This window comes from Mytilus galloprovincialis, chromosome 14 (genome assembly GCF_965363235.1).
Source record: "Mytilus galloprovincialis chromosome 14, xbMytGall1.hap1.1, whole genome shotgun sequence".
Lineage (NCBI taxonomy): Eukaryota > Metazoa > Mollusca > Bivalvia > Mytilida > Mytilidae > Mytilus > Mytilus galloprovincialis.
In genome coordinates this window covers 46212622-46226106 of record NC_134851.1, presented here as the reverse complement: position 1 = coordinate 46226106, position 13485 = coordinate 46212622, and the positions used below count along the sequence as shown (strand labels likewise).

General features: G+C 32.3%; 1 protein-coding gene across 1 annotated transcript in view; it reads left to right on the top strand.

Moving 5' to 3' along the window:
• LOC143058669 (uncharacterized) overlaps positions 1-12311 on the top strand; it is a 32273-nt gene extending 19962 nt beyond the window's left edge. Inside the window, exons 9-12 of the mRNA XM_076232132.1 lie at positions 317-1558; positions 5431-5455; positions 10745-10763; positions 11218-12311. Coding sequence (XP_076088247.1) covers positions 317-1558; positions 5431-5455; positions 10745-10763; positions 11218-12139 — 2208 coding nt within the window. The 3' untranslated portion in view covers positions 12140-12311. The remainder of the gene's footprint in view (positions 1-316; positions 1559-5430; positions 5456-10744; positions 10764-11217) is intronic.
• Positions 12312-13485: the final 1174 nt, after the last annotated feature.

Below are 13485 nucleotides of genomic sequence, written 5' to 3'. Positions count from 1 at the left end.
ATATAGCAGGAATTAGGCCACAGACGGTTTCCAGTAGGTGTTAAATCAATTAATTTTGCTGAAGATCTGTTTTTACATTTTCACAAATTTCGAAAACATACCATAATTCAAATGTGGGCTGATAGTGATAAAACTCGAGTTTTTTATCATCCAAAAAAACTTTTTATTAAGTTAAGAATATATAAATAAATTAATTTTATTATATATGCAATTTACAATCATTAGTGACACAACACTTTTTTATGGCATATATACTTGTTTATTTATAGGTTATGACTTGTTTGAATTAATTTGACAAAACTGTAATTTCTTATAGAATGGCAGGGAAGAACGAAAAACGATGTTTCTTAAACATCTAAATAGCGCTATGTCAAAACAAGAAAAACGGAGACATTTCCGACAACCACATTTCTTGTCAAACAAGATTCCCTCTGAAAATAAACAGGAATTTGAAGAACTGCGAACAGATATTCTTCGCAAGGCAAAAGCTCTATCTAATTGGGAGGAAAATCTCCCAATCCGATGGATAGTTCTTGAAAAAGAAATGTACCGTAAACAAACAGAAACAACCATTTTGTTTAGTGAAGCTGAAGGAGAAACACCAAGATATAAAAACAAAAAAGTTATATTGTATACTGAAGCTCTATGCTTAGCTACTGAGTGTTCTTTTCCTCATGTCCAAAAAGAAATGTCTGAACTAGACTCTTTTCTCAAGTATGAACACGAGATTGGTAATATCATATTTTTCAAAGAAGTAAGAGAATATATTGTATTGGATCCGGAATGGCTGGTAGACGTTTTCAGATGTTTCGTATCACATGATTATAATGGCGAGGCGTTGGGTATGCCAGAATGGGCAGTACTTGACGAAACAGGCAAATTAGAAGATGCATTAATAGAAAAATTACTTAAAAAAGTACCGAGTCTGATATTGACAAAGCATAAACAATATTTATTAAAACTTATGGAAGAATTTGGCATCATTGTAAAACCGAAAAATGAAGACTATAGAAATGACATCTATATGCCATGCATGATCAAACCTAGGCCATTTCAGGAAATTTTAAGAAACGTTGATGATGAATCCAAACATTGGAGCAAGTCCTCATGGTTCTCTCTCGTGTTCAACTTTTTACCACCGTCATATTTCAATCATATTTTAGTTAGCTTTGTGAAAAGCCAACAGCTATTTCATAATAAAAATGATAGTAACTTGAGTATATATCGCAATATTGGAATATTTCAGCTTAATGATACCGGTAGTGAAATACTTGTCATTTGCCTCTCAAAAAATTTAATTGCTATGCAAGTAAGACAGTTGAGAAGTGACGATGTTTGTTATAGTTACGTAAAAGACCAACTGATAAATCTTGTTGATTTAATTAAGCAAAGATATCGTATCAATGTTACTTATGAAATAAGATTTAAATGTCCAGTTGGAAGTCTTACAGATAATGTTGGAATTAGTTATGATGAAGCAATGGAAAAAAGTGAATACCGATGTACAGATCATAATGAAATGCACTTATGCAAAGATGTCTACAGATCCTGGTTGAAGGTATGATGCAACTTAGTAATAAGAATGTAGCGTCTTTTGTTACTGTGATGTACGTAGAAAATCGTAGTACTTTAAATGATGTAAAATTATCTAAACGAATATTGAGGCTTAACATTGAAAGGTTTCAAAATCAATAAGACATGTTGAGAAACACATTCATACTTTGTGAAATTTATTTCATTTATTGTTCTATTGGTAACAAATGATATGGTCAAGTTTACTGATGAGTCTTATGTAGACGAAACGCGCGTCTGGCGTACTAAATTATAATCCTGGTACCTTTGATAACTATTTACACCACTGGGTCGATGCCACTGCTGGTGGACGTTTCGTCCCCGAGGGTATCACCAGCCCAGTAGTCAACACTTCGGTGTTGAAATGAATATTAATAATGTGGTCATTTTTATAAATTTCCTGTTTACAAAACTTTGAATTTTTCGAAAAACTAAGGATTTTCTTATCCAAGGTATAGATTACCTTAGCCGTATTTGGCACAACTTTTTGGAATTTTGGATCCTCAATGCTCTTTAACTTTGTACTTGTTTGGCTTTATAAATATTTTGATTTGAGCGTCACAGATGAGGTTATGTAGACGAAACGCGCGTCTGGCGCACTAAATTATAATCCTGGTACCTTTGATAACTATTTACTGTAATATTCTTCAGCAGAAGGAATACAAACTTATATTCCATGTTTGAAATTACAAAACCATTGCGATATGAACAGTAAGTGCTATAGATTATTGCAAACCAAGTATAACATGTAAACGACAAGAAAGTTAATGTGGAGTTACTTTATGTAAACCCCACATTTACTTATTGTTGCGTTTAAAAGTACAGTAGAAAAAGAAATATACGCGATTTCACTTTCACGTTTATATCTGTATCAACGAATAAACTTCGAGTTTTTTATTTTGTTAGTAACGCTGGTTTTTTTTCTGTTTTGTTTTTTGTTTTTGTTTTTTATTTCATTTTGTTTTTGTTTGTTTTTGTTTTGTTTTCCGCAGTTTTTTTATTGATACAATGGCTCATTATATCTCATGATTACTGTGATTTCAATGACAACAAATCAGGTTTTATTTACATATTAAACAATTATGAACATATATGATAACCTACACTACAAACTGCTCATAGTCTTAAAATATAAAAAAAGAAGATGTGGTATGATTGCCAATGAGACAACTATCTACAAAAGACCAAAATAACACAGACATTAACAACTACAGGTCACCGTTCGGCCTGAAACAATGAAGACCGTATTTTGTGCTCGACCAGTAAAGTCGAGCACACATTTTACTTGAAAAGACTCGACGTAGTCTCGACAGTTCTTTAGTGTACTTTAAAGTGTACTCGATTTTGGTCTCGAATTTAATTAATAAGTCTGATCCAGTATTTGATAATCTTCTTAAGTCTGAAATGGTCTCGAAAATTGCTCGACTAGTCTCTACACAGTCTTGACCTGTCTCGACCAGTCTTGATTTAGTTTCGACCTGTGTCGACCAGCCTTGAGCTTTAAATTTAGTATAGACTGTTCTGAATCAGCCCATCTAACATAATTTCATCATTGATCTTTCAAAATTCAGGCTATGCGGTAGTTTGATTCATTGCTGTCACATTAAAGGAATGTATGTAATACGTAGAAATGATGCAGTTTTGACTAAATTCAAACAGTCATTTCTAATCATTTCCATAGCTTTTCAAATCAACTTGGATTTTCAATAAACTTCACAACTATCTCAGTTATACATTGAACTTAGAGAATGATATATCGGTTGTTTAGTATTTTAATTTAGTGCTGTCAAATTTAAGGATTTAATTAATCGGTGAAAAGCTAGTATTTAAGTTTGGACTAGATTCAGACAGTCACCTTTAATTTCTCTTATAAACTTTCCCAAACAAACTTTGATTTATATATAAAAATATATGGTTATCTCAATTATATATTGATCCTACAGAATACCGGGAATGTTTTTGGTTGTTTGTAATATTGCTGTCAAAATTAAGGATTGTATTAATAGGTGGAAAAAAGCTTGAGTTTTCAGTTCAGACTTAATTCAGCATAAAAGGGCCAGTTGTTTAAGGACAGAGGGTTGTTATGAGTGTTTGTTTACTTTGATTTAGAAAGAAAAAAAATGTCGACTTACGTTCAAACAGTTAAAAACAAAATCATACAGAATTGATAATATGAGTCAGAAGAGCATTAGGTAACGAAATCAATAAATCTAAACATGTTGGTTATTGAAGTACTTTTCGAGATATCTAATCTGGAATATGCTCGGACTTTAACCTTATATTTATCATTGAAAATATTTGTATCTCAAATAGTGAGAAGAGAAATCTAGAACCTGCTTATATTTGGGTAATGACCCTTGTATGGGCTATTGATTTCTTTTATGAAAAGTGGGTGATATGAGGCGATTTATTGTACCCTTTATCGTAGGTAAACACAAGGAGTCCGAATATCTGACAAAACATTCCAAAACTGACGTGACTTCATCCTTACATGAATTAAATGTTCAATAGCCAGAAACCTATTGGGTATGATATATGATATATTTATAAATTTCAATACCTGTATACGTGCCTTTGTTATAAATTAATGCGTCTAATAGAACACTTATTGATTTTATGAATGCTGCCAAATGTAATGTACCCGTTTTACAATTCACCCGGCCGTTTATTGAAGTATTTAGACATTGTAATCAAATTTCGACGGTTTGTTTCAATTTTTACGATGTTATAACTTTTAACTTCCGATGAAATATATTGGAGAACCATGACGTTTCAACCAGTACGAATTATGTCACTGTCAGGCTTGTCAAATCAAAGATTTCCCTCACCAATACATATACTGTTTTCTGTTTCATATGTTTTATGTTTGGATAAGATGCTATGTTAAAAGGTTTGACTTAGTTTCTAGTAATATAGTCTACAATTCTACGGTAATATAATGCGAACTCTGATCATTGATTTGACTGTTTAGATAAGCTACAAAACCGTGATTACTTAAATAATATGGTCTATTCTAACAAATACAACAGGTATGTTCTCTGTTTAGTTTATTCACTGGGACCTTTAAATTTCTTGTAAGAGAAATCTAAAGCTCATTGATTAATTTACCTAAGTAAAAATTTTATCTGCTAAATTGATGAAAATAACATGTTTACTATATATATAAAAAAAGTGCATATGAGTTTGAATTTATTATATTTACAATCTGTTGAATGTAAACACTAATGCAAACATTAATAAAAGTTGATTTCTGAAAAAAAATCAACAGTATTCCTATTTTAATTTTTTTTTGACAAAAAAAACCCTAAAAAGGGTGATGCTTATATAATAAGGCCTTCTTAAAAGTATTCTATAACTAAACAAAAACTTAAAAATCCAAATTTTGATAGGAACAATACTTTTTTTTATAAAAACAAACTTTTTACGATGAAATTGGTATTTATTTTGAACAGATTGAGAAAAACATAATTAATGTTTAATAAACACAAAATCACATGCAGTTTTTTAATAAACATTTTATTTCTATCAATTTAGTAGATAACTTTTTACAGAGGTAGATTAATCAATGAGTGATATATTTCTCTTAGAAGAAATTTAAAGGTGCCAGTGAATCAACTAAACAGAGAACAACATATGTTGTATTTGTTAGATGGGAAATTAGAACTGCCAAAAGTTTAAATGGACAGGTAACTATCAGGTGAATCTATGGAAAGGTATTAATGGGTTCGCAATAAATATAAAAAAACCATAACCAATTAAATACAGACGCATACTTGGACACTTAATGCATTAAATCAGATTGATGTTTCTGTTACCGATATCGAAATCGAAAAGCAATTAAGATATTTTTTTCCGTAGGAAGAAGAGGTTGAAGATGAACTCAGTAAGTATATATTTGTCTCTTTTTTGCAAATTTTGAAATAACTCAAGGTAATTTAAGGTGTTTTCCATTGAAAACTAATGTTATACTCCTTTCAATATTCGGTCCTTAAAAACGAGGAGCATCTTGATTGAGTTATAATTATATTTAGTTTCCTCCGTCCGTATGGATGATTCTTATAACTAGTTACTTCTTTGTTTATGGTATTTAGAGTTTTAACGGGATTTTAAATGTTGATTTGACATTGTTAGTGTTTGTCTTCTCCTCCTGTCGGTAAATTGTTACGTTCAATTGTATAATCGAAGCCTATCCCAGAATTATTACAAACCTAGTTGCATATTCAGAAGTTGACCTGTGGAATACTTTAAAATGTTGTTTTTTTCGAAATTGTCCCTGCAAAGTCGGTACTTTAGTTTTATCAGTAAATTTTAATTGTTGAAAGCACCACTGGTATTCAAATTATATGCACGGCTATTAAACTGAGCATTGCAGGAAAACGATACCCAAACTTGTTACATCAATAAGTAACAGAAAATAACACATTTAATAAGATTATAAGTCTGCAGCACTTTCCTGTATTTACCTTCATCAGGAACGCTTAAAGCCAAATACTTGAAAGCCGAAGGATAGATAAGTACCGGAACAGGTCAAGATCTATATCATTAATATGACATAAAAATACATTAAAAAAGCCAAATCCATCTAATATCAACTAAGCACGAGGGAGTTGTAATCTTGGTTTCTTTATAATTTCAAAATTTATCGACGGACAATTTTAGAAAGATTTGTTATAAATCATGCCAGTGCCGATGTTTTGAATACTGAGCTGATGATACCCGCGGGAGCTGATGGTCCGTCAGCAGAGGTATCGACCCAGTGCTGTAAAAAATTGAAAACAACACGTTTAATAATTGTATGCGTCCGAAGCGCTTTTCTAGATTTACCTTCATCAGGAACGCTCAAAGCCTTGAAAGCCAAAGGATAGACAGGTATCGAAACAGTTCAAGATCTATACCATTAATATGACAAAAAATACATAAAACAGCCAAATCAATCTAAGGTCAACTATGCACGAGAGAGTTGTAACCTTAGTTTCTTTTTTATTTCAAAATTTATCAACGAAATATTTTAGAACAGTTTGTTATAAATCATGCCAGTACTTAATTACTGACTACTGACGAAGTGATGATACATTCGAGGACTGATAGTCCAATAGCAGAGGTATCGACCCAATGCTTTAAAAAATTGAAATCAACACGTTTAATAATTGTATGCGTCCTCAGCGCTTTTCTAGATTTACCTTCAATAGGAACGCTCAAAGCCAAATACTTGAAAGCCGAAGGATAGATAGGTACCGAAACAGTTCAAGATCTATATCAATAATATGAAAAATACATAAAAAAAAGCCAAATCCATCTAAGGTCAACTTTGCACGAGGGATGTAATGTACTTTTGAGAAAAGCTGCGTCATCATTTAAATTAAAAAAAACAACTTTTGTTTTATCTAGAATCAAAGCCACTATTTTATCAGCCGTTCAGATTCAACAGTGTTTTTTTTATGGTTATTCAGCTGCCATGTAACTATTATGTTATGATACAACTTGGCTTTCTCATTTGCAGCTATAAGCGTTCCTAGTAAACGTAAATCCAGAAAAACGCTTGGGAAGCATTAAATTACAACGTGTTTTCATTTAATATATATCCTTCATTTTGTCCACAGTAACTTAACGAAGTTTCATACGCATAAAATCTGCTCCATTTTTCTGCGATGTCAATTAAAGGTGTTAAATTCAGATATATTTCTGAATGATTCAAGTAATGTCCGAACCACTCAACCATCTAATATCTACAAATAAAAAGCTTTAAGTGGCCGGGTGTTACCTTTCCTTATCAGTTTTTGTCTATTGTCGTAACACAGTACATGACATATAAGGCATGGAGATGAATTTTACAGATCAGCAGAATTATCTATCGTGAGGATCTTACAAATTAAGACTATTTACCGGATGTGTTATAACATTAGCAACACGACGGGTGCCAAATGTAGAACAGGGTCTGCTTACCCTTCCTGAGCACCTAAAATTAGTTTTTGGTGGGGTTTGTGTTGCTTATTCTTTAGTTTTCTATGTGGTGTGATGTGTTCTATTGTTTGTCTGTATGTCTTTTTCATTTTTAACCAGGCGTTGTCAGTTCATTTCCGATAAATGAGTTTGACTGTCCCTCGGGTATCTTTCGTACCTCTTTTACATTGTAATGCAGTCAGAACCAATGACAACTCCACGACCTATTGTATTCATCGGATCACCAGTGATGGGAATACAAGGCTAAAACACATTCTGTATAAATAATGTGTCTTAATATCAGTCCAACATTGTTAGATCTGTAAATTTGTGCAAACAATTTTTTGTTTTTTCCGTGACCGGGATTCGAACTCATTCGAGATATCGTAGCACTAAATCACGTTACACTATGCACTACGCCCTAGACCACTCCACCATCTAGGCTCTACAAAAAAAGCTTTCGGTGATCGGGTGTAGCTTTCCTATGTATATTAATATAAAGATATGATATTATGTTTTTGGTCCACTATGGGCTTCCGTACCTATTATTCACAGTTTTAAAAGTATGCGAATATAACAGTTAAGAAAAGGTAAACATTCCTTGGTCGTTAGGCTTTAGAAATTTCTTCTAAAAACTGTATTTCTTTCATATCTTTTGTTTTCATTTTTCAGCCCGATTCAGCTTTTCACGCCATGTTTTAAAAATCAAATATATCGAAAAAGAGTTTGATAACCTATCACTATTTTAGCTTATTTTGTTCCTTGAGTAATGCATTTATGATTTATAATATCACACGATACATTTGGTTTGTAGTTTGATCAGAAGAAACATCAACAAAGCTAGATAATACAATTAATTATCTAATTACTACTACAATCAAATATTAATTAATATTATAACTTTCACTATTATTAATATAAGTTAGATAAGTCATACAAATCTAATCTGAAATTTCATCCAAATTCTTCCTTAATTTTCGGAACACGTTTTAGAAATTTAAATGTGACGTCACTTTGGGCGTTGCATTGACTATGGCTAACAGGGCTGTGTTTTTGTTATGTATTCGTTTTTATTCTATAACTAGTCACCACTTCAGTTTAATCATGTATATCTATCATATAGTCATTTTATAAAATTTACTGTTTGCAAAACTATGTATTATTCTTGATAATAATGATGTTTCTGTCCTAGGCGGATAACCCGGGCCTCACAACTTTTTTTGAACTTTTGGTCCTCGGCGATCTTCAACTTTGTAGTTGTTATGACTTTCAAATTTTTTACATCTGAGCATAGTTTTGTGTGGACGTAGCGCGCGTCTGGCGTATACAATTCTTTTTAACCTGTTACCTTTCGATGGCTATTATTCGTTTGTTTCTCTGTCCTATATTTTCTCCCATTTACCTTTTTTTTTATTGTAACCCTTTGGTGTAATGTTGTCATTTTAATGTTATAATTCACACTGTTATTAAAGGGGGAGGTTTGACATGCCACGAAACCAGGTTCAACCCACAATTTTTTCATAAAATGCCCTGTACCAAGTCAGGAAAAAGGCCATTGTAACATTATAGTTCGTTCCTGTGTGTGTTACATTTCGGTGTTGTGTCTCTGTTGTGTCGTAGTTCTTGTCAGTTTTAGTTTGTAACCCGGATTTGTTTTTTCTCTATCGATTTATGAATTTTGAACAGTGGTATACTACTGTTGCCTTTATCTATAGTCTTGACTTCACCTGACTTCATCCTTAATTAGATTGTTATTTTTTTCACCGGAGCAAAGAATATAGATAGAGCATGACCTTTTTTTTTTTACATTTGTGACAACGCAATCCAATGTGACATTTTTAAAGATATCGATATAGATCTCCTACTTCTTAGTCTTATACTAAGGTTTTTCTACCTCTGACGTAAATATAAAATATTAGTCCTGGTATCTATGATGGGTCGATGCCACTCCTTCTGGATATTAATTTCCCCGAGGGTATCACCAGCCCAGTAGGCCACAGACCACAATTAATTCCTCTATCAGTTCTTTATAACGTTTTGTATCATTAAAAAAATTGCACCATGCACTTTTGTCCATTTTTTTTTTGGTGTAATGTATAGTCCTAGTCCAAATATATATCCAAAATTCAGAAAGATTAACTTTCACAAATTTAGCTAATACACATCCATACCCCTATTGACAAGTCAAGAAATGTTCCGAAAATTATAAATATTACCTTTTCGCACTTGGCCTAATCACTTATTCCATATCAAAATCAGTTTATATACAACATCCAAAAATTTATTTAACCTCTTTACTTTCATTTCCACCCCAAAAAATCTAAGAAATGAGTAAGGAAGGGAAAGAAAAAAAATTAAGGAAAAATACACTCTAATTAAAAGGAACTGTATTCGTGGACAACGAAAAGCGGGGTCATTAATTGTGGTCTTGGGCCAATAGTCAGCACTTATGTGTTGACGAAAGTTATCATTGATATAGATATATGAAGATGTGGTGTAAGTGCCAATGAGACAACTCTCCATCCAAATAACACTTTTTAAAAAGTTAGACCATTATAGGTCAATGTACGGCCTTCAACACGGAGCTATGGCTCACATCGAACAACAAGCTATAAAAGGCCCCAAAATTACTACTGTAAAACCATTCAAACTGGAAAACCAACGGTGGTATCTATATAAAAAAAAAAAACGAGAAACGAGAAACACGTATAAATTACATAAACAAACGACAACTACTGTACATCAGATTCCTGACTTAGGACAGGTGCAAACATTTGCAGCGGGATTAAACGTTTTAATGGATCCAAACCTTTTCCATTTTTCTGAAACAATAGTATAACATCACAACATAGAATACACACGATACAATATCAATTAGCAGGACTAACTCAATCAAAAAACGTAAATTAATACACTATGAACGAATTGATATGTTCATAATGATAAATTAATTGTTACAAAACCTTTAAATTTTTGAAATACTAAATTTTGTCTACCTCAGGAATAGGTTACCTAAGCTGTATTTTGCAGAACTTTTAGGAATTTTTGGTCTTCAACGCTCTTCAACTTCGTACTTTATTTGCCCTTTTAAACATTTTTTATTCGAGCGTCACTGATGAGTCTTTTGTAGACGAAACATTTTATTCCTGGTACCTATGATGAGTTTGTATACATGTTATACGAAATATTACTTAAAGAGATATTGATGGTATATTGTTTTTTGTTTTTGTAGAAAAAAAAGGTCGCCGAAGGTAAGTCAATTTTTGTTACTTTTGATAAAAACTGTATATATATATATATATATGTGTTTGTTAACACTAAAATGTTTAAAAAAAACCAACACAAGGTATAAACCAAATTCATCGCATTGTATAGATCTTACAACATGTACAAAGCAAGATGCAACTAGCAATATGTATCATTGTGCACCATATAAATAAAACATAAATTTCATAGTTAAAAATGTATATTTATATAATTTTGAAAGAAAACGGTGTCTGTTGGAAATAGTAAACGTTTTTATTGTCCTTTGTCGATTATTTCATTTCTTGTTAACTATACTAAGACGCGTGAGTTAAGACATATTGTGTTTTATATTTTTCTCTCGGTTATATACATGTATCAAGTTCAATTCAAATATTGTAAAATTAATGTATTCGAAAATAAAAATTGATTTTTTACCAGTATTCATTTTTCTTTGTTTAGGTGCAACTATTGCAAAAACATGTCCGTGTACAAGTGTTATGATTGCAATACAGTTTTATGTAGGGACTGTTATTCTAGAAAACATCATTACGAGAACAAGTACATAAGCCACGCAATGCAACCTATCAGCGATGCATTCATAATGAACTGTAAGTGGCAGATAGAATATGATGTAAAAGATATAGAATGTCTACCAAATGGGGAGATACTTGTAGCTAGCTTACCAAGTGAGGCGGAGATACTTCTAGGTAGCTTCTTTCAAATACATCTATTTTCTGTCAGTGGAAAACTAAGAGCAGCTTTACAATCAGAATCAAGACCATGTCAAATAGTTGTAGTAGACAAAACAAATGTTGCAGTGTATTTGCGAAGCAAAAACTTGGCTATAGTTGACATTCAACAAAACCACGTTCAATACATTCGGAATAATGCAAAACCAAATAGTTCAGATACATTAATATACATAGAAAACGAATTCTACATAAGTGATCAATATGGTATTGTGGTAATTGATATGTCGGGAAGTGTAAAAAGACGCATTACACTTAGTTTTAAACCATATGATATGTGTTACGATGTTGATTCACAACATATTTACTGTCTCGGTAAAGACAAAAGACAGCTGATCTGTATTGATAGAGATGGTAATGATATATTTACATTTACTGATCCGAGTATGACGGATCCACATGATCTAACCATAGATAACGAAGGAAATGTGCTCGTGCTTTGTGAAAAGATAGATGATAATTCGAGATATGTTATCAAGGTAGATTCTAATGGCGAGAAAAGTGAAGTAGTAATTACAAATATCAAGACGAACTATCATGACCCTCGTATTTGTTACGATCACTCAACAAATTCAGTAGTTATTGGAATGCGTAGAACAGTTTACATTTATAAGCATAGTGTGAATATATGATGAACACAATTATGGCCTCCTGACCAATAACTGTTCTTATGAAGCAATATGTTGTATTGACAATTGTGTTGGAGACAACAAATTTTACTCTGAATGAGAAATTCCTGTTAAATATAAATGTTATTTTTAATAGGTTACATGTACATATATTCTGCTTCATTTAATGAATAAACCGAAGAAACAATTTTTGTTTTAATTTGTGATGTCAGAATAAACATTAATTAAAAAAAATGTTTGACAACACTGTGCATTGTTTTTGGTTACACTTTTAAAAGAGGGACGAAAGTTACCAGAGGGATAGTCAAACTCATAAATCGAAAGTAAACTGACAACGCCATGGCTAAAAATGAAAAAGACAAACAGACAAACAATAGTACACATGCCACAACATAGAAAACATAAAAATAAGCAACACGAACCCCACAAAAAACTAGGGGTAATATCTGGTGCTCCGGAAGGGTAAGCAGATCCTGTTTCACATGTGGCACCCGTTGTGTTGCTTATGTGATAACAAATCCGGTAAAAAATCTAATTCGGTAGGTCACATTCATAAAAGGGAAGGGGAGTGTAGTTATGACGTAAGGAACCTGTCCGATATCAAATGTGAAACGATTATTCCATAAATGTCAACCAACTCGTGATGACGTCCGTAAAATTTACGGAGGGATGATTTTGGAACTCTTGGTTTAATAGCTTCATTGTGAGCAGCAACCCTCTATCAAGAAAATCATGATAGGAAATCGAACACTGGGAATATCGTGTCAATTGGGAGATATAAACCCTGTATGCTGGTACTACTGGAGTATTGCTACTTAGAAATGGAAAGTTCACAATTGGAAAGCTGAAGTCATCTTTTTTGTCGTAAAGTTTTGTTTTCAACCGATCCTCATTGTCAATTTCTAGATGGAAGTCAAGATATGAGGCCGACGTAACTGTATCTGTAGTATCCTGTGTCTCTAGTTTAATGGGATAGATGCGTTTAACATAGTCACCAAATTTTGAATTATTTAGTGAAAGAACCTCATCTATATAGCGTAAAGTAGATTTAAAGGATATTGCTAACTTTTTACCTTTCTTCCTAAGAAGTTCGTGTATGAAGTCAGCCTCAAACTAATAAAGAAAAAAGTCGGCAAGAAGAGGGGCACAATTTGTTCCAATTGGAATGCCAACAGTCTGTTAAAAAACGCGTCCTTCGAACGTAACTAATATGTTGTCAATCAAGAAATCAAGCATCTTGATAATGTCAGTTTCAGATAAGTTTTTGTTTGAATCCTTTACAAAGTAGGATTTATTCCTCCCTAAGACAAGATACTTGTATTTACATTGGCCATTCTTTTTTATGAAAC